Below are 24,137 nucleotides of genomic sequence, written 5' to 3' on the forward strand. Positions count from 1 at the left end.
ATAGATTCTCAGTAGTGTCAAAATCACTGACGTTTTAATAAATCATCTTAATTATGCATGTTATTCCTGCTTTGCTTAATAAAGTTGAAGTTGCTTTATTCTTTTCTAAGTATTATCTCTGCCCTGGATTATAATTCTCATTCCTTTCTTTCTCTTCTCCTTTTCTTCTATTGGCTTTACAGTGTCCCGAAGGACAGGATATACTTAGCTATGTGACTTGAACCTTGGTACTCAGTATCAGCAAAAAACTGGTCTGCATTCTCCATGCCCAATTTGAAAAAATGATCAAGTGATCCCCAGTGTTGGCTTCTTTTGCTTCTCATTTATCATTTTCCAACCCTCCCTTATTTCACCCTGAAATCACTTTCAGTCTCTTTAGTTTTGTCCTGCTCTCCTCCCTGCTTCCCATGCGAGTGCCAAGTAGTGGTGATGCTGATGTATTGCTGACACGTGCCAGTGTCTGCCATTTGACTTCACAGGCTCAGTGTTTGCCTGGTGCCCTTCAGATCAGACTGAGCATCTAAACACAAATATATGCTTATTAAAGCAATCCAAGCAGTAACCCACAGGATTCCCTGTGGAGTGGTGTTATGGTAATGAATGAACCATTGTATTTATTCACTCTTACCCTAATTCCAAATTACACGTGGCTGGTGCTCCTAGATTAACCCAGAGCAATAATACAATGTACCTCTATTCTGATCCTAAGAAAAACAAATGAGCTCATCGTTACTTGATGACTTGTTTGTGGTTTGCTGAGATTTGTCCTTTGCTTGTGTAGTAAATGTTGAAGTTCTATTATATGTGTTATTTCAAGAAGAATTTGAGTGTTGTTGACAAATAAATGAGAATAAGAAGTAAGCAGTTGGGAAATGTGAAACACATTGTCATTGCCTACATCCTATAACTTAGGTGAAGATAGGAGAATTTCTATTCAAACAAACAAAATACTCGTACCTGAGAGCCAAACAAAACTCAAATAATTGATTAAGCAAAGTTTTTTCTGCTAAAATAATGTTAATCTAGCTTTTTCCCCTCATCCTTGCCTCCTTACAACTGGAATGCATATAAACAAATTAAAATCCTGAGTCATACTGGATCAGAATCTCTGAGAACTAGCTTCTGGGGGATGTGCCGTATTAACAAATGCACAAGTGATTTTTGGCACACTACAATTCCAGCACCACCATTTCCTGGTATTTGTTCTGTGTCTCAAGCTGAAGATCACCATCTCTTTCTCAGGACCTCTGTCAACATTGCTGTTGTTTAGTGGCTCAGTTGTGTCTGACTCTTTTGCAACCCTAGTGTCTGTAGCCCACCAGGCTCCTCTGTCCATGGGATTCTCCAGGCATGAATACTGGAATGGGGTACCATTCCCTTCTCCAGGGTATCTTATCGATCCAGGGATTGACCCACATCTCCTGCACTACAGGAGGATTCTTTACCACTGAGCCACCAGGGAAGCCCCTCTGACAACATGCTTTCCATTAAAATGCTTAAAAACTCCTATAAATGTTGTGTTCAGGTTCTTATAAGACTGTAGTTTATTCAACTTGGGGAAGACCGCTTTACAAAAACAATAGAAATATATGGGTATAAAATCAATCATAAAAGTTAATATTTATTAACAGTGAGAGAAAAAGCAAACTAAACTACCAGAAAAATCAAAATAAAATACCAGACCATGAAGTTTTAGGTCCCTGTCTTCTGAGATCATCTTAGGTGATTTACCAGAGTGCTCAGGTAGAAATGCATCCCACTTATAACCTGTTTCCCCTCAGCAACTTGAATACTTGATGGTTTTCAGAAACTGTGAGCATTCACCAGAGTCCAGGTGAGGAGAGGCTCTGTGACAGAAGCTCAGTAGCCTCATTCTGAATCTACCTGAAGATACAAGCCATTCAGGCACAGGTCGTTAACACCTACGGAAACCAGTGGAGACTGATAGTACTGACTAGTCATCCTGAATCATATTTCTGCTGGCCTTGACTTGTCTCTTTTTCTCCCTGCCTAGGACTTTACAATGACTTTTTATCTCAGGCATTACTGGAAAGATGAAAGGCTCGCCTTTCCCAGCAAGACCAACAAAAGTATGACTTTTGATCATAGATTAATCAAAAAGATTTGGGTGCCTGATATCTTCTTTGTCCATTCTAAGAGATCCTTCATCCACGACACAACTGTGGAGAACATCATGCTGCGCGTCCACCCCGATGGAAGCGTCCTCTTCAGTGTCAGGTGAGGAGCGCTGTCTCCTGCCTTGGGCTCCCTGGCACCGCACCATCTGCACCAGTACTAGGGGGGCTCCCTGCAGGCTGAACTCCCAATATTGCTGTGTTTGGTAATGCTGGAGCTTCAGACAAGCAGAAGATATGACTTTTTTCCTGATTCTAACTCCCAGGTTTTGTTTCTTTAATGATTTTTAATAATTAGCATTTTGTTTATTCTTTTAAAGATTTATTTCTTTATTTACTGGCTGTGGTGGGTCTTTGTTAACGCATGCGGGCTTTCTCTAGTTGTGGAGAGCAGGACTACTTTTCACCATGGTAGGCAAGCTTCTCATTGCGGCAGCTTCTCTTGTTCCAGAGCACAGGCTCTAGGCATGTGGGCTTCAGAAGCTGCAGCGCTTGGGCTCAATAGTTGTGGCACACAGGCTTAGTTGCTCCAAGACATGTGGACACTTCCTGCACCAGGGATCAAGCTAGTATCCCTTGCATTGCAAGGTGGATCCTTTTTTTTTTTTTTTGCAAGGTGGATTCTTAACCGCTGGACCACCAGGGAAGCCCCTAACTTCTGGGTTTTAAAGAATGATTTCCTAATCTAACTGTACCCACTCTGGGCATATTATTGGAGAATGATAGGAAATAAGGCTGGACAAAATGGAGCTAAGACCAATGCCACCCCACCCTGCATCCCACCAAGCAGTCTTGGAATCTTGGATTAACTAAATAATTTTGTTAAGTATGTCCTTCACTCTTCACATGAAGATGTAGTCATCATGCATGTTACCCCTGATTTCTTCATTTAAAAATTGTTGAAAAACAAAATTTTAATTTAAAATATTTGATCTGTGCTAATGGACCTATCCAAATGGTAAATAGGAGTTCTGAATTCTGTTGGATATCAAAAAATTTAATAAAATATTTGTTCAGACACTATGCTATCATATCCCTCCATCGTTACTATAACATTTTTTTTTTTTTAGCCTAATTAGTCCAGTGCTTACTGACTGACCTACCATAGAATCTTAAAAATGTTTGGTAAATCCAAGAAATTCATGTTTGCAAATGTCTTAGAAATCCCAGAAAGATTCAATAGTAAACTGAAAAAGAAGTTAGCTCTCCAGAGGATATCCATGTCCTAATCTCTGGAACCTAGGAAGGTTACTTTACTGGGGGTGGGGGGAAACTATGCAGACATGATTAAATAAAGGGTCTTGAGACAAGGAAATTATTCTGGGTTATCTGGGTTGGACTAAATGCAATCATCAGTGTCCTTGTAAGAGAAAGGCAGAGGGAGGATTTGACACACATGGTAGAGTAGGAAGTAGTGTGATGGTGAAATCAGAGACTGGAGTGACGCAACCACCAGCCCAGGAATGCTGGTGACTTCCGGGAGCTGTAAGAAGCAAAAGATGAATCTCACCCTAGAGCTTTGGGAGGAGGCAGGGTCTTTCTGACACCTTGGTTTCAGTCCAGTGATATTCATTTCAAACTTCAGGCCTCCAGAACTGTGAGAGAATACATTTCTGTTGTTTTAAACTGCCAAGTTTATGGTAATTGTTTACAATGAAAATATGTTCTTTTTATTCATTAAAAACACCTTGCTCGCTCTAGTACAGAGATTCTGTTACTGGACATTTTATAAAAAGCTATCAGTGTTTTTTAAAAAATGAAATGAGAGGAAAGTACCACTTTCCATAAGAACTTTTACATCAGAAGTAACCTAGGACTCTAACAAGTACTGGAATCAAGCCTTAGTAGGGATCAGCAGCTGAACAGCAGCATCTGGCCAAGAAATCATCTGTTTTAAATTAATTTTTTTGATGAGGGGATATCCACTGGAGAAGTAGCTCAGTGAATTGTCCTTACCCTGCACATTCCAAAGAAAGATTTGGCTCTTGCCTGGCTCCTGGGAAATAACCTACAAGCCCTTGGAATATCCTGCCTGATAAGTGTGTCTTTGTTTACCCGAAGACCCTGAGCCACATGGTATCAACTTGACCTCTGGAGAGGCTAAAGACCAAGATCAGCCATGGCTGACCAACCCTCAATTAATGCTTTGAACCCCTAGGCTCACGTAGTTCCCTGGTTGACAATACTCCATGCATGTGGTCATATGTCACTGCTAGGAGAAGTAAGCTCTGTCCATATAGCCCTGTCCAGGACAACTGGAAACTTGCTCCTGGTTTTTCCTGGAACCTGCCCTGTGCATATTAATTTCATTGTTGATTTTAACTGGTATCCTTTCATTGCAATAAATGTTTAGCTGTTAGTATAACAGTTTTGATGAGTTCTATAAGTCCTTCTAATGAAACATTGACGCTGAGGTTGGTCTGGAGATCTCCGAACACAGGAGGACTCAGAATTGTTGTCTGCACAGCTGTTTCAGCTGACAGCAGAGCCAGTCCAAGCCCAGAGCCAGGTCATCTGGTTTCAGGCTTGGTTCTGACACCATCTACTGACAAAGAGTCTCTCCTTGACGAAATTCTACTCAGTGTCCTCTGAACTGTCTTCTCACATTGGCCCTGATTTTGAGCTTCTGTTTCTGTCTCTGCATAGTCAGTTTAGCCAGAGTCCCCTGTCCTCAATATCTGATCACCCTCCATATCTGATAAGGTTCCTCATCCACCTCTCCAGCCCCCAGCTGACATCTGACCACCTGGCCCTCCTTCAGCAAGAATTCTGTTAGGTCCATTTAGCCAGGTTCCCCCGACCCCTTATGTTTCCTCTTAGTAATTTTCCATCCACTGACTTGCACACCCCCCATCCTGGCCTCCTTGTTCCTTTGCTATAAATTCCCAGTTGTTATGTTTGGAGTTGATCCCAATCTCTCTTCCCAATTACAAAAAAAAAAAAATTTATAGTAGCTGTCCTAAATAGAGTCTACCTTACCATTTTTTAAACAAGTGTCATGAATAATTTTTTCCTTAACACTGTCTACCTAATCTCCTTGGCTGTTAATTTATTTATGTGTACTCTGAAGGAAGGAGACTGAAAGACTTCATAAGTCCTTTTTTAAAGTACCAGGAAGATGCCAAAATGAGTATGTTTTGTGTCGCAAGGTTATCCAGACCCCTCCCTGGTTTGGCATTTTCCTGCATGACTATTGACAGTAGAATTCAAAGCACAGCAGATAAAATTGTTTTCCCCCTCTGATTAACTGAGGGGTGCCATGGGTAGGAGCAGCTGTTGCCTTTGTTTTTTGCAGACCTGCTCAGGGGCCCTTTATGAACCTCTGATCTGCTTTTGTAGGTACCACAGTTCAGCAGCCTCTGCCTGAAGCCAGGAAAAGCTGCTGCTGCTGTTAAGTCACTTCAGTCGTGTCCGACTCTGTGCGACCCCATAGACGGCAGCCCACCAGGCTCCCCCGTCCCTGGGATTCTCCAGGCAAGAACACTGGAGTGGGTTGCCATTTCCTTCTCCAATGCATGAAAATGAAAAGTGAAAGTGAAGTCCTTCAGTCATGTCCGACTCTTAGTGACCCCATGGACTGCAGCCTATCAGGCTCCTCCATCCGTGGGATTTTCCAGGCAAGAGTACTGGAGTGGGGTGCCATTGCCTTCTCTGCAGGAAAAGCTAGGAGGACATAAAATGTGAAGAACAGCCCTCATCAGTATGTAAGCCCTTTGACTTAATAGCACCTGAATTATGCATTGTGCACATAGATCTCTGACTGAAAATGCTGCCGGCTTTCCACTCACTCCTGCAAAGATAATTTCCTCAGGTAAACTTGCTTTGTGAAGGAAACCTTTACTCATAGGTTTTTATTACCACCATTCCAGCTCTTTATTACTGGAAACTATTTAGGTTTGAATCTTCCAAAAAGCAGAAAATATTTAAGTCTATTTAAAGTCTTCTCACTTTGAAGTGTGTTTTTCTGAAGACATCTGAGCCAGAAAGTATAGAGGAAGCTGACCAGGAAATGGTGAGATCAGAAGCAATTCTTACAGCAGGAATTCACTCATTAACTCTGGGTCTTAAGCAATCACCTACCTTCCTGGGTTTGCTTCCTTATGGGTTACTTGGATAGAAGATGATGACACCTGTTTGGCATTATTCTTGAAAGGTGCACAAAACAGGCAGAGTGTCAGATAGCTTTAAGCTACATTACTTATTTGACCGTGTGGTGAAATGACCTGCAGTTTTCTTTTTCTTATTCTTCCTATAGGATAACTGTTTCAGCAATGTGCTTTATGGATTTCAGCAGGTTTCCTCTTGACACTCAAAACTGTTCCCTTGAACTGGAAAGCTGTAAGTGTAACCTCCCGATGGAGTGAGTACCTGTAGTCTGAACACACCATCACATACTTGCAGTAAATATCTTAACAAGCATGTGAACATTTTGATATAAGTTAAATATGTTTATCCAAAAAAGCTTATCGGTTGGTTGGTTGCTTGGTCTTTTGGGTAAGAATGATGATGGCAAATTGTCTTGCAGATGAGAAGATAAAAGAGTCAAGAAAAAAATGCTTTGGTAACTACATATTCTGCAGTTTTCACAATGATTTTAAAGGAATAGCTCCTTAAAAACGTGTATTCTTGCTAATGTTATTAACATAGAATGGCAAATTTAGAAAACTCTGCCATTTATGTTCTTATATGAATCCCAACCTTCCATTAGGTGTATCTTGTTTCCCCAGAAAAACCCAGCTCTAGATTTAGATCACCCAGTCAAAGCCCTGTCAAAGGACATCTGAGCCAGAGCCCTGTCAATTACTTAGATCCACACCCCCTCCCCAGCTATTTTTGACATGACTTATTAAACGCTGACTGCAATTTTTCATGATGCAGGTAAAGTGCTGGGAATCTCAATGGATGTCTCCTACAGAGACAATTCTCCCCAAACCCATTGGAAACTCTCTGTCACACTATTTGGTCTTACAAGAGAATTTTCTACAAGCCCAGCTCACTTTGCAATTTCATCCAAGACAGTCACAAAACCAGTTTGAGGCCTAAAGCCTTGGCATCAGGCCTGTGAGTGAGAGGTGGTGCTGTGACATCACAGTGCACACAGACAGGCGAACAGCTGTTTGGAGAGTTTTTAAAGCATCATGTGGGCATGAGAAAACCCAACCACACTCTGTCAGTAATCAGGGTCTAATTTGGGGAGGGTTTTTGTGTGTGTGTGTTTTTATGATATGGGTATTATCAGTCTTTTGGCAAACATATATTTCAGAACCATGACATTGGACCAGACCCTGGGGATACAGAACTTTATAAAGCACCATCATGGACCTCATGGAACTTACAGGAGCTCATTCTAACTGCAGGGATGTTATTTTCTTGTCTTAGATGCCTACAATGAGGAGGATCTAATGCTGTACTGGAAACATGGAAACAAGTCCCTAAACACTGATGAGCACATTTCCCTGTCTCAGTTTTTCATTGAGGAGTTCAGTGCATCCAGTGGATTTGCTTTCTATAGCAGCACAGGTGCAGTATTTTGTGTGGACAAGTCATGAGCATTTATTAAGCATCTGCTGTCTGCAAAGCACATGTGGCTAGTCCTGAGTCCAAACAAGCCTCCCATTTGACCAATAATATATCCTTCTTTTCCCAGCAGCCGTCTCTATCTTTGCAATACAGGTCTTCTTCAGCTGACTATGGGGTACCTTCCAGTAAACCCATCATGAGCTGAAGTACGTTTAATACGCCTAACCTCTTGAACATTATAAAGTAGCGTAGCCAAACTTAAACAGGCTCAGAACACTTAGATTAGTCTATGGTTGGCAAATCATCTAATGCAAATCCTATTTTAAAGTAAAGTGTTGACTATCTCCTGTAATGCAATTGAACACTGTACTGAAACTGAAAAAAACAGAAAGGTTGTCTGGGTACAGAACGATTGCAAGTATATCAGTTGTTTGCCCTCAAGATCGTGGGGCTGACCAAAAGCTGGCTTGCTGCCACTGCCCAGCATCATGCGAGAACATATGGCTAGCATGGGAAAAGATCAGAATTCAAAACTGGAAGTACAGTTTCTACTGAATATTCATCACTTTTGTACCATCATAAAGTCAAAATAAGTCAAAGCATCCTAGGTCAGAGACCATGTGTACACATTTCTGTCTTTATCATGTAAACACCTTTAACTGATGTCTAGCTTCCCCTAGGCCCCTGCAGTCTACTCTTCATACAGCAGACAGAGTGTTCTTTTGAAAACATGAAGAACACAATTCTTTCCTGTTAAAACCCTGCGGTGCTTTTCCACCAAACTTACAGCAGAACTTAAGCTTCTCATCATGGCCCACAGGCCCTACATGATCACTCTCTGCCTAAGGCTCTGACCTCACCAATCACCGCTCGCTGCCCGGCCTCCCCACTTCTTGCTTGTCTTCAAACACACCCACCTCATTCCACCTGCAGGAGTTCTGCTTTCACCTTTCTTTGCCTGGTGTGTTTTCCCTGATTTTTTCATGACCAGCTTCCCTGTTTTGCTCAGAACTTTATTCAAATATCATCTCCTCAAAGAGTGCTTTCCTAGCCATCCTATGTACAATAAACCTCCCTCCTCGCCATTCCCCATGCGTATTTGTCTTCACAGCACTAACCACTTGCTGAAATACATCTCTGTTTGACTGCTTTCTTATCTGAGTGCCTGGCTAGAAAGAGTGTAGGGATCTATCTGTCTGCCTTGTTCTCTGTCTCTCACCCAGCACCTCAAACACGCCTGGGGCATGATAGATGCTCAATAAATAGCAACCGAATGACTTGATCAGTAAAGTGATTCTTGCACTTTATATGCCTATGAGAAGTAAGTACAGATATTGGGGAAATTTTAAATTTTATTTCAATACTTCTTTATTTTTTTGTTGTTACACAGACATACTTTATAATGAGAAAGATTAAAATGGGCTCCTGTATGTGTGTGTGCTCAGTCACTAAGTCATATGCGACTCTTTTGTGACCCCATGGACTGTAGCCTGCTAGGCTCCTGTGTCCATAGGACTTTTCAGGCAAAATACTGGAGAGGGTTACCATTTTCTTCTCCAGGGGATCTTTCCAACTCAGGATCGAACCCAAGTCTCCTGTATCTCCTGCACTGTAGGCAGATTATTTACCACCAGCAACACCTGGGAGCCCAAAATGGTCCCCTAATATTACTTTTTTTTAAAAGAGAAGAATAAAGCATTTTGAAAGTTGTATTCAAATATCAAGTTATTAATATCTGAGTTCATTCAAGCATTTCTTAGGTTTTGAAAAGATCAGCATTTAGAATTTATTTTAGTTCACAAGTAGGTAATAGTTCTTCCTCACATTATCCATGAATTACCAAACAAGGTCACCTGAGAGCCAAATTCAAGTGTTTTTCTCAAATTAAACATATTAGTTTCATAAAAATATTTTATATTTTGTCTTCATGCCTATCATTAAAACAACCACCATAACTGCCACTCCTAAATCAGCTATACAGAAAAAAAATTACAATTCTGGCTCAGTTACAAGAGTCAGAAGTATAGTTACAATAATGAAACTTGGCAACCCACTCCAGTGTTCTTGGAGAATCCCAGGGACGGAGGAGCCTGATGGGCTGCCGTCTATGGGGTCGCACAGAGTCGGACACAACTGAAGTGACTTAGCAGCAGCAGCAGCAGCATCTTTAGCCTTTCAACACAGAATGAAGCCTTAGCATCAACAGGCCATTGAAGGTGACAGTCTTTGGATATAAAGATCTTCTGGGACATTGTCTTGGACTAAGTGCCCAGTCACTGCCCACCTCTTCCATTTCCCTGCTGCCAGTTCTCAAGCCCTTCTCTCTCTTTCATAAACTTCCTTTCTTTCTACCATGTGGCAACCAGATGCAGGTGGGTGGACACTTCCACCCAAAATTTAGTTCAGATGTCAAAACTGGTGATGGTACACAGATGCTGAAAGGGTATACAGAGATTTATTACTTACATAATGAGGTTTTCTAGAGAGAGCAGGGCAGGCTTCAAAGCATATCTGAAAATGTCTTGAGAGAACAGGAAGGGGCCTCTGACTTGGGGTTCTGTGGTGCTTAGAAAGTGGGACTCAAGTGAGGGCTCCTTGCATGGGGCCATGTTTTCATGGTTTGATCTTTCCATCAGTAAAGAGAGAACATCTGGCTTTCTTCCTAGCTTGCCCAGGTGTGGAGCAGAAGGAGAAGTGGAGCTAGAGAGCTATCAGTAGTCAAATATCAAAAATAGAGTCCTACTCTTTTGCACTCCCGGAATGAGAGCTCCACTCCTTTCTAGAGCAACACTATCTTTCCTGGTGGGTAAAGGGAGCTCTTCCCAGCTACAACTTCAACAACAGAACTATCCCTCGTCTCCCCTTCCCAGAAAAACTTCAAGACAGAGCAACATGTCTCCTGCTTGGTTGCCAAAAAAAAAAAAAAAAAATTATTCAGAAAATTATGAGTTAAAAAAAGACCTCGGTGCCCAAATACATTTCAGAACTTAAAAGCATATGCGTGTGTCTTTATGAAGTACTTTCCAGCTTTTCCTTATCCCTTATAATTTCACAATAATTATACGAAGCTATAACATCAGAGATGCTATTATTCCACTCTATAGCCATAATCAAAACTCTCAACTTCGGACTATAATAAAGTGGGATGTAACATGGGTAATACAAGACAATGAGTAGCTTAAAAAAAGGCATATTTTGACTTTAGAGTATAATACATCATGTATCTTTTATTACTCTTGGTAATGAAATTGTTTAATGTTCCTGATGCATATCAACTGATAGTGAGAGAAACTAAAACAAGTAGGAAAAAGAAAGGTAACCAACAGTTAATTAAGAATAGAATACTAGGCATACAGTCTGCAAACTCAGTGAAGATTGACCAGGTATATGTTTGCCTAAATGTTTACCCAATCTGTCTAGTAAGTTTGCCATCTTGGGTTCAGAAATTACTACTGGGGAAGTAGAAGAGTTCTCCAACCTTGCAAAACCTATAACTCAATTTTATTATTTTTAACCTATAGGTTAAAAGACTATAGGTTAAAATATATAGGTTAATATATAGGTTAAAATCCTGAATAATTTGGATTACAGTCAACTGCATTTATAATGGAAAAATTAATCTTACCACTTATTTATAAAAGGTATATTTTCATTATTCATTGCTTACTTTAGGAAAGATTTAATAAGATTGGCATCATTGTAAAATAAAGCAAGATGATATGAAAGAGAAATATGAGAAAGAAAAATGTAAAATAAGCATAAGTTATCATATAGAATCTAACATGTAGTTACCAGGAAATGGCATCAGAGAAGTCCTATAGATGGTCCAAAAGCATGCTCTAACCTTCTAAACATGGTTCCTTGCAGCCAATGTGAAATGGGAAGCTGAACAAACTATGCATATTGACATGACTGCAACTGCTGCTTTGATCAGTACAAACTAATACCAACATGAATTTATATAATTCCAACAAGAGACAAAGAAACACCATTTGGCTACTTTTCAACAGATTAGAATAGATAAATTAATGGTACCCTCGAAACTTTGAAATAATAAAAATTGTTTATGGATACTCCCTTCCCCCAGCCCCTCTTTGAATCCCTAGCTATCTGGATCCTAACTTGGAATCCAAGGACAGAGAAGCTGCTGTGAATCTTTTCCTCCAGATGAAATGTTTCATGTCATTTGTTACAGCTCATAAGTGGTTTATTGGCTCTTGCATCAGTCATTAGCCATATATTGAAGACTTTTTCACCTGAAGAAACACTGCAAACACAAAACATTTTGGAGTAAGGTCTCTAAAGGCCACCCCACAAAATATAATAACCATTCATCCCTGAACAGCAAATATGAAATTTAAAGGAGAACCTTAGAGTCAGACAATTAAACCTACTGCAGTTCAGTTAGTTCAACCAACATTGGAGGCCCAGGTCCTATCCCTGTACTGGGTAAACAAGGGTGTCTTAAGTTCCATGTTACCTAAGAGCTTGGAGTCTAAAGAAGCAGGTTATTGTCACTAAGTATGGCATTTCCACCAAAAAAAAGCCTGTTCTGATGAAAACTTTGACTTTTCCTCATAGGTTGGTATAATAGGCTTTTCATCAACTTTGTGCTAAGGAGACATATTTTCTTCTTTGTCCTGCAAACCTATTTCCCAGCTATGTTGATGGTAATGCTTTCCTGGGTTTCATTTTGGATCGACCGAAGAGCTGTCCCCGCAAGAGTTTCCTTGGGTGAATCTTTCTATACCTTTGTGAAATGTTAATGTGGGAGAAATGTCAAGGAGGGTGAATGAATTGGTGATATGTGGAGAGGGAAAGAGGGTGATGGGTTAGTAGGGATAGTTATGATGTGCACTCAGGTTACAGTATTTGGCTTGACAGCCATAAAGGCAAATTGTAGCTAGACTCTTTCCTCGGAAACCAAGACATTCAGTATGAAGACTGCACCAACTGACCCAAGGTGGAGGGTAGGGAGGAGAGAGGGTGAAGTTATGAAGCAGAAACAGACTCACTTCACAAATGTCTCTTTTCTGCCTTTCAGGAAAACCTCCCTGTCTCTTGCCCAAGTTCACTTCACTTTGCCTGACAAACCCTTACATTGCAGAAGTTTTCAGTTCAAATGAATTTACACTCTACTATTGGTACCTTAATAAATTACCTCTTGGAGAGTCGAATGCTTGAATTTGGAAACATAAGAGCTAGTTTAAAAAAAATTATGGCATAGCTTGTTAATAAATACTGAAATCAGAATCCATTACAGCAGAATTTTAGGTGTCATGGCACTTCAGAGATTACAAATAGGGAAACATTGCCAGCCTCATTAACAGGTGTGATTGTCACTCTATCTAGAGACATCACATGCCACTGTCACACACACAGATTTATGGAAACCACTTCAGACCCACTTAGCGATTTTGATTGAGTCCTTATAAAGTAGACTTGCCAAGCTAAATACTTAGACAACATGTTACTTAATGAGAACCCAGGAGTCAAACCCACCTGCCTTCTTGGCTGGTTTGGGGCAGAACTCTCTCATTTGGGCTGATTTTGTTCTTTCACCCATAATGCTCTGTTTAGGGAGAAGATTGTTATAAGTGGTTCACAGTCATCATAATTATCACACAATTCATTCCAGAAGGAGTGATTTCTAAGTTAATGTTGACAAATTATATGCATACTTCTAAAGATATTTGAAAGACATAAATTGTCATTAATATTAATGATTTGTTTACCTCTTTCCCCTACTAAAAGTTTCAGTTCACAAACATTTGAGTCTTGAATGTCTTCAAGGGGGAAAATACCATCTGAATGAGTAACTAAATTATTGTGGCTGTTCCTTCATATCAGACCAGCCTGGCCCTGACCTCAGTATGGCAGTGGGGCAGTATAGACCCAAAGAGAGACTAAAGGCCCATTTCCAGCCCTTGAGACAGAATGAGAAAGGCATTCAGTCTCTAAAGGTTTATGGACATGAGTTTCAATGGGATCCCTGAAGCTGACTGCTTAGCTCTTATATCATGAAAATGACAGCAATAAAAGCTGGCTCTCAGGCAGGTTGGACTGAATGGGCAACACTGAAATTCTGTGCTGCTTGTGTCTACAGAGTTAGGAAATTGCTAGGCAGATTTATATAAAATAATATACAAATCAGAAGTGTCCCTCCTTCATTTTAATAGAGAGAACAAACATTTCTAGAACACTACTATGTTCTCAGGCTTTTGTTTCCTCCCACCCTCAGGTTCTTTGAAAGATACTTTGCCATCTTTTTTTTTTTTTTTAATTTATTTGTTTATTGAAGTATAGTTGATTTACCGTGTTGTGTTAGTTTCGGGTATACAGCGAAGTGATTTAGATTCCTTTCCATTATAGGTTATTACAGGATATTAAGTACAGTTCCCTGTGCTATGCAGTAGGTCCTTGTTGTTATCTCTTTTATATATAGTAGTGTGTATCTGTCGGAGAAGGCAATGGCACCCCACTCCAGTACTCTTGCCTGGAAAATCCCATGGACGGAGGAGCCTGGTGGGCTACAGTCCATGGGGTCGCTAAGAGTCAGACACGACTCAGCGACTTCACTTTCACTTTCAGGCATTGGAGAAGGAAATGGCAACCCACTCCAGTGTTCTTGCCTGGAGAATCCCAGGGACGGGGGAGCCTGGTGGGTTGACGTCTATGGGGTCGCACAGAGTCGGACACGACTGAAGCGACTCAGCAGCAGCAGCAGCGGCAGCAGCAGCAGTGTGTATCTGTTACTCCCAAACTCCTAACTTATAGATGCACCTAGTAGGGAGCAGAGATCCAGCCCAAGCTTCTTGGCACGTGGTTTGGAGTGACATCCTCCAGAGGAAGGGATACCTCTCAGTAATTTGTACAAAGATGGAGTTTGGGCTTGCAGAAGCCTTGTAACTGCTTATCTCACCTCCTTTTCTTCTTGCCCAAGTTCAACCCTACCACCAGAGTGATACTTCTGTGACACAAATGTGATCATCATACTCTCAATCTCAAATGTGATTGCAGTAAATACACTCAACTTGGAATTCAAGGTGTCCCTTGAGGCTTGTCAGATAAAATACAGGATACTGGGTTAAATTTGTATTTTAGTTAAGCACCAAACAATGTTTGAGTATAGGAACATCTGAAATATTGCATGGAACACACTGATACTGAAACATTATTCATTGTTTATCTGAAGTTCAAATATAACTGAATATTCTGTGTTTTTATTTGCCAAATTTTCAGCCACACCCCTGCCCTAAAATACTTGCCCTAATAGTGAAAGTAGCTCAGTTGTGTCTGACTCTTTGTAATCCCATAGACTGTAGCCTACCAGGCTCCTCTGTCCATGGAATTCTCCAGGCAAGAATACTGGAGTGAGTTGCCATTTCCTTCTCCAGGGGATCTTCCCAACCCAGGGATCAAACCCGGGTCTCCTGCACTGAAGGCAGATTCTTTACTGTCTGAGCCACCAGACTTACCTTAATAAGCTTCAGTCAATTTGAATATTCAGTGTTCTCAAACAGGCCCTTGTGCCTATCTGCTTCTCTCACCTCTGGACATTTGTGCTGACTCCCACTCTATCTAGAATGCCCTCCCTACCTGTCTTTCTCTGGCAAATTTAGCCATTTCTGAACAAGCCAGAAGCCTTTACCGATGGTTTCAGGCAGGTATGGTCTCTCTCATCTTTGAACCACAGAGCGCTTTGTATCTCTCCTAAGGAACCTGCTTCATCTGTTTCCTGTTCAGCTGTGGGGTGGGTTGGTAGCTCATCTTGTCTTCTCTATTAGAATATGAGTTCTTCAAGGATGGTGACTAGCACAGTGCCCTGCACGTATTTTGTGCTTAATATATAGTTGTTAGACTGCCAGTATTTCGCCCACCATGTTTTTAATAGCTGTATTTTAGTTACTAACTGAAAACAATGATGATTCATTTCTCATTAAGACTCTTCTGCATTTGGGTTCATTTGCTGACTAAGGATGAATCATTTACTGGTTAAAACCCTTCCACGTCTGTCTTGTTTCAGATAAAGAACAATAGAGGCAGAACAGCACAGAGTATCAGTTGTGATTAGGCAATTCTATTACTAGAGATAATAGCAATCATAACTCAGAGTATGTATTGGGTTAAAATACTAGTCTATGATTCTACTCAATTTTACACAGATAAGGAGTGAAGAACTCTTACAAAGTTGTTCAAGGATGTTTTTACTGTCATGAAGGGTTCTCTTCTCCCCTCTCTCATCCTCTTCCTTCCTTGCTTGCCTCTGTCATTCCTGTTGGGCCCCTCTGCATTCCTGTTGGGTATCCCCTTTATATACAATGTATAAAGTAATGGGGTCATTTATCAGGAAATAGACAGATATTTCCTGGCAAAGGAAGGCAACTAAAACTTTCAGACATGTATTCATTCATAAAGAAAAATGCATAATGGAGGCTATGCCATATACCTGGAAAATAATACTTAGAAGCTATTCATTTTACCATTATAGAAGTAACTAGAACACCTATGCAGTGGACTCCGGCACCACATCTGTGAGATAATGGTTGGTGCTTTCTGTCCAAAGAGCAGTATTGGGATATCCAGCCTACCTTCCTCTCTCTTACATCACTTAATATTTTCTTTCTGCCTTGGCCCACAGGGGAAATGTTTTTACTCATTTAAAGATGAATGTAGACATCTTTCCTTTCAAAAGAGCTCCCTACAACACAGCTACTGAGGGGTGAACTGACCTAGTAGTTCTAAGTGTCTTCTGTAGGCCCTCATGCCCTCACAAAGATCGATGTGTGTAAACTGCATAGCTCAGGGCTATAGTGGCCGAAGCACTCAACCAAAGCTTCCTTCCTTTCTCTAGTTCCCTTTCTGACTCCTAATCCAGTGGTCTTTGCATTGCATCCCATTTAATCCACTCAGAAGCTGAGATCACTCTTAAATTCTTTCATAGCTTTCTTTCTCACTGTCCACCCATCCCCCAGAGGCACTTGAAGGCTGATCTGAGCTGTCTGTCAGTTACCACCTCTTTAGACTTCTGCCAGTTCAGGAAACATTATCCTTTCCTGGCATGGGGCCCCACACCCCTGACATTCGCCTCATCATGTATGGCAAAACATAGCCAATGAGAAATAAAAATAGATAACAATCCTCCCCTGACTGAAGGGCTCCTAGGATCTCATATGTAACCTTAAGAATTAATAGAGGGGAGAAACTGCATGGCTCAGGGAATTTGAGTCTCAGGGTCCAGACTAAATATTGTCTCAATGCTTTCCTATCTATGCGATTTCAGTAGGTGGGAAGATAATTCTCTAATTCCAACACAGGTCCTTTCTTTGACTAAATGCTCACTTCATATAATTCAAAACTCCTTTATTGCAGTGTTAACTTTAATGGGCTTAGAAGGAATACAATTTGATAAGATTAATGTATTTCTAAGGGGCGGCTCAAGACATAATAAGTGTGTTTAATGTAGCTGTAATACTCCTCACTCTAAATTCTATTGCTTTAGGAATTTATACATCAGTTTTCTCATCCTTTACTCCCTTTTCCCCACTCCCCACCCTCCCTATCTGCTTCTTTTAAACAGGAAAATCTAGAATGCTGGTTTAAAAATAAACTTACCATTAGTTAGTTGGACTACTGTTACTGCTAAGTCGCTTCAGTCTTGTCCGACTCTGTGTGACCCCATAGACGGCAGCCCACCAGGCTTCCCTGTCCCTGGGATTCTCCAGGCAAGAACACTGGAGTGGGTTGCCATTTCCTTCTCCAATGCAGGAAAGTGAAAAGTGAAAGTGAAGTCGCTCAGTCATGTCCGACTCTTAGTGACCCCATGGACTGCAGCCTACCAGGCTCCTCCATCCATGGGATTTTCCAGGCAAGAGTACTGCAGTGGGGTGCCATTGCCTTCTCCGTAGTTGGACTAAGCACCCTTCTAAAGAAAATGACTGCTTGTTTATTGCTATCTGGCAAATATAAATGATCCAATCCCCTTTTATTGACTCAACAGTCATCAGTGTGAAATACATGACAAGAGCATGTATTTGTGTGTTTTTCTAAACCCTTATTTCATCTGCTAAGCCTCATGTTACTGTCACTGAAAAAAAAAAAAAAAAAACCAAGTACTATCTTCCATATCTTCAAAACCCAGTAAGAGGAAACATTTAAAAAATTTTGAACAAATGAGGTAAGCGACTAAACAGGAATATTCATTTAGGATTTTCATAGTTTTACCAGTGAAATCCTGACGGAATAAGACTTCTGGCCTCTTGAAAAGCACAAAATACCTTCATGCTTCCCGACATAATTCCACACTCAGTTTTATAGCATCTTGTCTCAGAGATACTCCATATATAGAGACTGGTCTATAATCTTAAAAACAAAAGGAAATTTCCTTTTCAGGTTCAGAATGAGAGGCCACAGGTTTGCATGAAATAAAAGCATGGGTTTCTATATTCAGAGAGAAGGTTTCAATTCTGCTCCTGGCAAAATTCAGGCTAATTAGCCACTTTTCACTCATATTTCTTTTCTGCAATGTGTGGCTAATATTTACCTAGGTTTGTGGTGGGTAACGGAGAAGGCAATGGCACCCCACTCCAGTATTCTTGCCTGGAAAATCCCATGGACGGAAGAGCCTGGTGGGCTGCAGTCCATGGGGTCGAGAAGAGTCGGACACAACTGAAGCGACTTAGCAGCCCCAGCAGCAGTGGTGGGTAAACATTCAATAAAGGCAAACAAGTTGTATTTATTAATCTCAGCTTCAGCTATACGTACTGCTGCTGCTAAGTCACTTCAGTCGTGTCCAACTCTGTGTGACCCCATAGACGGCAGCCCTCTAGGCTCCTCTGTCCCTGGGATTCTCCAGGCAAGAACACTGGAGTGGGTTGCCATTTCCTTCTCCAATGCATGAAAGTGAAAAGTGAAAGTGAAGTTGCTCAGTCGTGTCCAACTCTTGGTGACCCCATGGACTGCAGCCCACCAGGCTCCTCTGTCCATGGGCTTTTCCAGGCAAGAGTACTGGAGTCGGGTGCCATCGCCTTCTCTGATACGTACACCTGTACCTTAATAAAAATTTCATATCTCCATGTTTATGTAGCAAGGAATGCTAACGGTATCCACCAATATGCACACTGTTGACATGACCATTGTTGGGGAGACCTGAGACTCAGTGAGTCAGTGGCCTGCATGTAATGGTAATTGCTGGAGAAGCATTTAGGTTTCTTATTCTGGAGTTCAAATCCATGTGAAGGTGAGATTTCGGGTTCTCCCACAGTGACTGTCAGATTGCCAAATGGCTTTGGTCTACACCATCCACAGGAAAAAACTTAATTTGAAATTGAATAGCTCTGTAGCGCTGTCATTGTCTTTGATGTGGGCCTCCCTCAGATGAAAACCTTACAAAATGACAGAATTTGTTGAAAAGGTAGGAATGTGTGGCTGAGAGCTGTCCACCTGCTGTGTCTGTACATTTTAGGAGTAAATCACAGTGTTCTTCCTGCTGTTTGGGGCTCTGTCTGCTGACATTAAAATGTCCTCACAACTTATAAAAATCATTAAGGATTCCATTTGCACCTCCCTGGTGGGAAGTTAAGAAAAAAAACCATGCCAGCCAGCATACATTTCGAATATTTACAATACTAGGCTTTCTCTCCAGGCACTACTCTTGCAGCCTCTCTCTGAGAAATCAGTGTAGACACAAAAGAGCTCTCCCTAAAGTTGTCATTTTTATTAAGGAAATCTCAGTCGCTCCTTTCTCCCTTGTCCCCCAGAATCTTGATCTCCTTACCTCTGATGCCCATTGCAGGGATTAAAGAAGGGAAAGGAAGAGAAAAGGAAATGAAAGGGAAAGCAGTAAGAAGGGAATAATAGTAGGGAAGAAGTGGGAAAAATAGGAGACAGGGTAACGGGAGGAGTGGGGCAAAAAGTAATTGGTGTTTAGCAGCTGCTTAGTCGGAGAAGGCAATGGCACCCCACTCCAGTACTCTTGCCTGGAAAATCCCATGGACAGAGGAGCCTGGTGGGCTGCAGTCCATGGGGTCTCTAAGAGTCGGACATGACTGAGCCACTTCACTTTCACTTTTTCCTTTCATGCATTGGAGAAGGAAATGGCACCCCACTCCAGTACTCTTGCCTGGAAAATCCCATGGACAGAGGAGCCTGGTGGGCTGCTGTCTATGGGGTCGCACAGAGTCGGACACGACTGAAGCAACCTAGCAGCAGCAGCTGCTTAGTAAATACTTACTCAGAACTAAGCCTCCACCACCACACTTCCAATCTGAGTTGCAACTGAGCTATAGTTTCAGTAACATGGGACAAAGTGAGAGCAATGACAATGGCCTGTAAGTATTCTATGTGAAAGAAAAGTACAGGGACAGCAATCTTTAATGCTACTAAAGAGCACTCCCTGACAAACGAAAGATTTAAGATTGACATGAAGATACTTTCTTAACCGTAAAAGTTGTGAAATGATGGGGAATAGTGGTGGAAATGGTTTTAGAATTAATTTCTTTTTCAGAAGAATTTTTTTCTATGGCTGATTCATGTTGATGTTTGGTAGAAACCAATACAATACTGTAAAGCAATTATCCTTCAATTTAAAATTTCTTAAAAAATTTATTGGAGTATGGTTGCTTTACAGTGTTGTGTTAGTTTCTGCTACAGCATAGTGAATCAGTTATACATATATCTCCTCTTCTTCGGCTTTCCTTCCCATTTAGGTCACCACAGAGCACTCAGTAGAGTTCCCTGTCCGTAGTTTCTCGTTAGTTATCTATTTTATTCATAGTATCAGTAGTGTATATATGTCTATCTCAATCCCCCAATTCATTTTCCCCCTTTCCCCCCTTGATATCCATCTGTTTGTTCTCTATGTCTGTGTCTCTATTTCTGCTTCAGTTCAGTTCAATTCAGTTCAGTCACTCAGTTGTGTCTGACTCTTTGCAACCCTATGGATTGCAGGACACCAGGCTTCCCTGTCCATCACCAACTCCTGGAGTTGTTCAAACTCATGTCCATTGAGTTGGTGATGCCTTCCAACCATCGAATCCTCTGTCGTTGCCTTCTCCTGCCTTCAATCTTTCCCAGCATCAGGATCTTTTCCAGAGAGTCAGTTCTTTACATTAGGTGGCCAAAGTATTGGAGCTTCAGCTTCAGCATCAGTCCTTTCAATGAATATTCAGAATATTTAGTGAGGTCAGTTCAGTTCAGTTGCTCAGTTGTGTCCGACTCTTTGCGACCCCATGAATCGCAGCACGCCAGGCCTCCCTGTCAATCACCAACTCCCGAAGTTCACTCAAACTCATGCCCGTCGAGTCGGTGATGCCATCCAGCCATCTCATCCTCTGTTGTCCCCTTCTCCTCTTTACAATATAATATTACTCAGCCATACAAAGGAGCAAAACTGGGTCATATGCAGAGACATGGATGGACCTAGAGATGGTCATACAGAGTGAAGTAAGTCAGAAAGAGAAAAACAAATATTGTGTATTAATGCATATATGCAGGATCTGAAAAAATTGGTATAGACAATCTCAGAGAATTTTAAAAAATGGAATACGTTTTTACTTTTCTGGGATGGTTAAAAGAGGCCCAGCTGAGGGTAGGAGCCATGAATCTTTAGGGACATGTCTGACTCTGGAAACTTTAGCTGGAGGGAAGGGGAACATCATGGACAGTGGGGCTGAGGGTAAGAAAAAGACACAGGAAGAGAAACCCAACGGGAGGTTCTGGCTTAGGCTCAAGCTGTACTCGGGTGACTTGCTGAGATTCCCGGCCCTCACACACTTGTGATCAGCAGATAGCGACCTGGAAATGTCCCCCCTGGTGTCCTCTGGCTCTGGAACCTGAAGCTGAATGGTGCTGTCACTGAGCTGTTCATCACTGTTCTTGAATGGCAGGAATCACCACGGTGCTGACCATGTCCACGATCCTCTCGGGGGTGAGTGCCTCCATGCCCCAGGTGTCCTACATCAAGGCTGTGGATGTGTACCTGTGGGTCAGCTCCCTCTTTGTCTTCCTGTCAGTCATTGAGTACGCAGCTGTGAACTACCTCACCACAGTGGAAGAGCGGAAACGATTCAAGAAGACCCGGAAGGTACTGCCTTGCTTTCACTACTGGATCCTTCTTGGAATGTGAAAAAGGCTATCCTCACCCATGCCCTCTCCTGGCAGTATTGCAACCCTTGTATGAAGTTTGTGTAACTTGGCAAAATGCAAGTGTATGACAAATAATCTTGAACTTTACCCTTTCTGCTCTGCACTGGCTGGTTTCCTTAGCATTGCAAAAGAAAGTTTTGCCAGGAGGTTTTCTGTATGAGGAATTTCTCACAATGTGCTCCCCTCTACTGACTTTAGCCCTGGAAAAGAAGGGGTTGATGTACAAATCATATCCTTTCATGTAGATGAATGATGCTGATGGTGTGTGTGTGTATGTGTGTGTTAGTCACTCAAACCTGTCCAACTCTCTGTGATCCCATGAACTGCCAGGCTCCTCTATCCATGGAATTCTCCTGGCAAGAATGCCGGAATGGATAGCCTTTCCCTTCTCCAGGAGATCTTTCTGACCCAGCGATTAAACTGGGTCTCCTGCACTGCAGGTAGATTCTTTACCATCTGAGCCACTAGGGAAGCCCAAGGATGATGATAGCTAACGTTTAATGAGTGTTTCTTGTCTGTTGGCTTTGTGCTAACCACCCAACATATTATATTACTTAATTCTCACTGTAACCTGAAGAGGACAGTACTTTATCACCTTCATTTTACAGAGGTGAAGTAGGAGCAGTTGGGGAGTAACTTTACCAAGGTCACACAGCTTTAGAGGAATCAAGATATGCTTCTGGAGCTTTCCAACTCCAAAGGCTGTGCTCTCAACCAGTAAATAATAGATCTCCACCAAGAGCTAGGATTTATTTATTTTTCTTGTCACTCAGGTGAGTGGTAGAGCATAAAGGAAGGTTCTTCTCTTCACCATATACAGGGAACAAGGTGCCTTCTGGGTCCTAAGTGTTGTCACATATTTCTTATGACATTGCTTTATCAACCTGGATTGATTGATCTCTACCTGCTCCGTTCACAAAGGGTTGGGGCACCAATTGAAGTAAAACATGCTGTTTTACTTCAGAAACCTAGCAGATCTAATTAATATGTGTGTATACATACATACACACATGCAAATTAATTTGATACACATATATATGTATTGCTGTTGTTCAGTTGCTAAGTCATATCCAACTCTTTGCAAGCCCATGGACTGCAGCACTCCAGACCTCCCTGTCCTTCACCATCTTCCAGAGTTTGCCCAAGTTCATGTCCATTGAGTCAATGATGCTATACAACCATCTTATCCTCTGCTGTCCTCTTCTCCTTTTTCAATCTTTTCCAGCATCAGGGTGTTTTCCAATGAGTTGGTTCTTTGCATCAGTATTGTGTATGGTCAAAGTGTGTGTGTGTGTGTATATATATACAGTGTATATATATATTTTCATATGTATGTATATATATATTGCAATAATTTTAATGTGATACATTCACACTGGTTTAAGAAGAAATTCTTAAGTGAGTATTTATACATACCAAAACATTATTTAATATTTTTTATGCTTCTAGTGAGAGTATTTAATCCTTTTTAAAAAGAACATTTTTATATCCTCTTCTTGAACTGAACCCTCATATTGGCTCCACTATGTAGGCCTCAGAGTGGTTATTATCTCTATTTCTAAACTGAAACAGAAGAGTTTTAGTGAAGTGAAGTGATTTGCCTAAAGATCCACAGCTAACAGATCTGCAATCACAATTCAGATCACCTAATGCTACTTCAGTTTTTAAATTTCATATCCTTTGAGTCAAAGCTGTAATGGAAGCTGATTTTGCTTCATCAGAGATTCTTTAGTTCCTTTTGTCGACAGCATGGAAGTACGTGTCTCTGTCACATACACAGTGACTGCTATGCAGGTGTGAGAAAATCAGGACCTTTTAGACAAGCATGCAGTGATCAGAATGCCCACCTCACCTGGGATTTGTTAAGATTCTCACCCAGTAGGTCTGGGTGGGAGCTAAGAGTCTGCATTTCTAAGATGGCCCAGACTCCACTGATCCACAGCACACTGTGAACAGCAATGATTAGGTAAGATGTGAAGGGAAAGAGAAAACAGTGATGAGGAAAAGAATTTTGTTCTTTTTTTATTTTGTTTTGTCTTTATGTGGGCAGTGGTTAACTGAAGAAAGAGGCACTATAGTGATTTTGGCCACCTGTATCTAGTCCTTTGACTCCCCAAAACCTACCTCTTCGTCTTCCCACCTGTACCGCTAGCCACCCCCACCAAAACATCTGTGATCACTGAATTTTTTTCACTTGATCAAGTTGTACACAATCTTCTGTGTACCACAGAAGAGATTCTTTTGAGTTAATAAGCATTATTCACTTTAAACCCCACTCCAGTACTCTTGCCTGGAAAATCCCATGGACGGAGGAGCCTGGTGGGCCGCAGTCCATGG

General features: G+C 41.4%; 1 protein-coding gene across 2 annotated transcripts in view; it reads left to right on the top strand.

Moving 5' to 3' along the window:
- GABRR3 (gamma-aminobutyric acid type A receptor subunit rho3) overlaps window positions 1-24,137 on the top strand; it is a 48,025-nt gene that overhangs the window by 17,868 nt on the left and 6,020 nt on the right. For both annotated transcript variants that reach the window (XM_086410879.1, XM_086410872.1), the window contains exons 4-8: window positions 2,015-2,238; window positions 6,391-6,473; window positions 7,515-7,655; window positions 12,237-12,389; window positions 21,542-21,738. In XM_086410879.1, the coding sequence (XP_086267005.1) occupies window positions 2,015-2,238; window positions 6,391-6,473; window positions 7,515-7,655; window positions 12,237-12,389; window positions 21,542-21,738 (798 nt within the window). The remainder of the gene's footprint in view (window positions 1-2,014; window positions 2,239-6,390; window positions 6,474-7,514; window positions 7,656-12,236; window positions 12,390-21,541; window positions 21,739-24,137) is intronic.

The sequence above is a fragment of the Bos grunniens genome, chromosome 1 (genome assembly GCF_055505025.1).
Source record: "Bos grunniens cultivar Pamir isolate PY7600 chromosome 1, Bosgru_T2T1.0, whole genome shotgun sequence".
Taxonomy (NCBI): domain Eukaryota; kingdom Metazoa; phylum Chordata; class Mammalia; order Artiodactyla; family Bovidae; genus Bos; species Bos grunniens.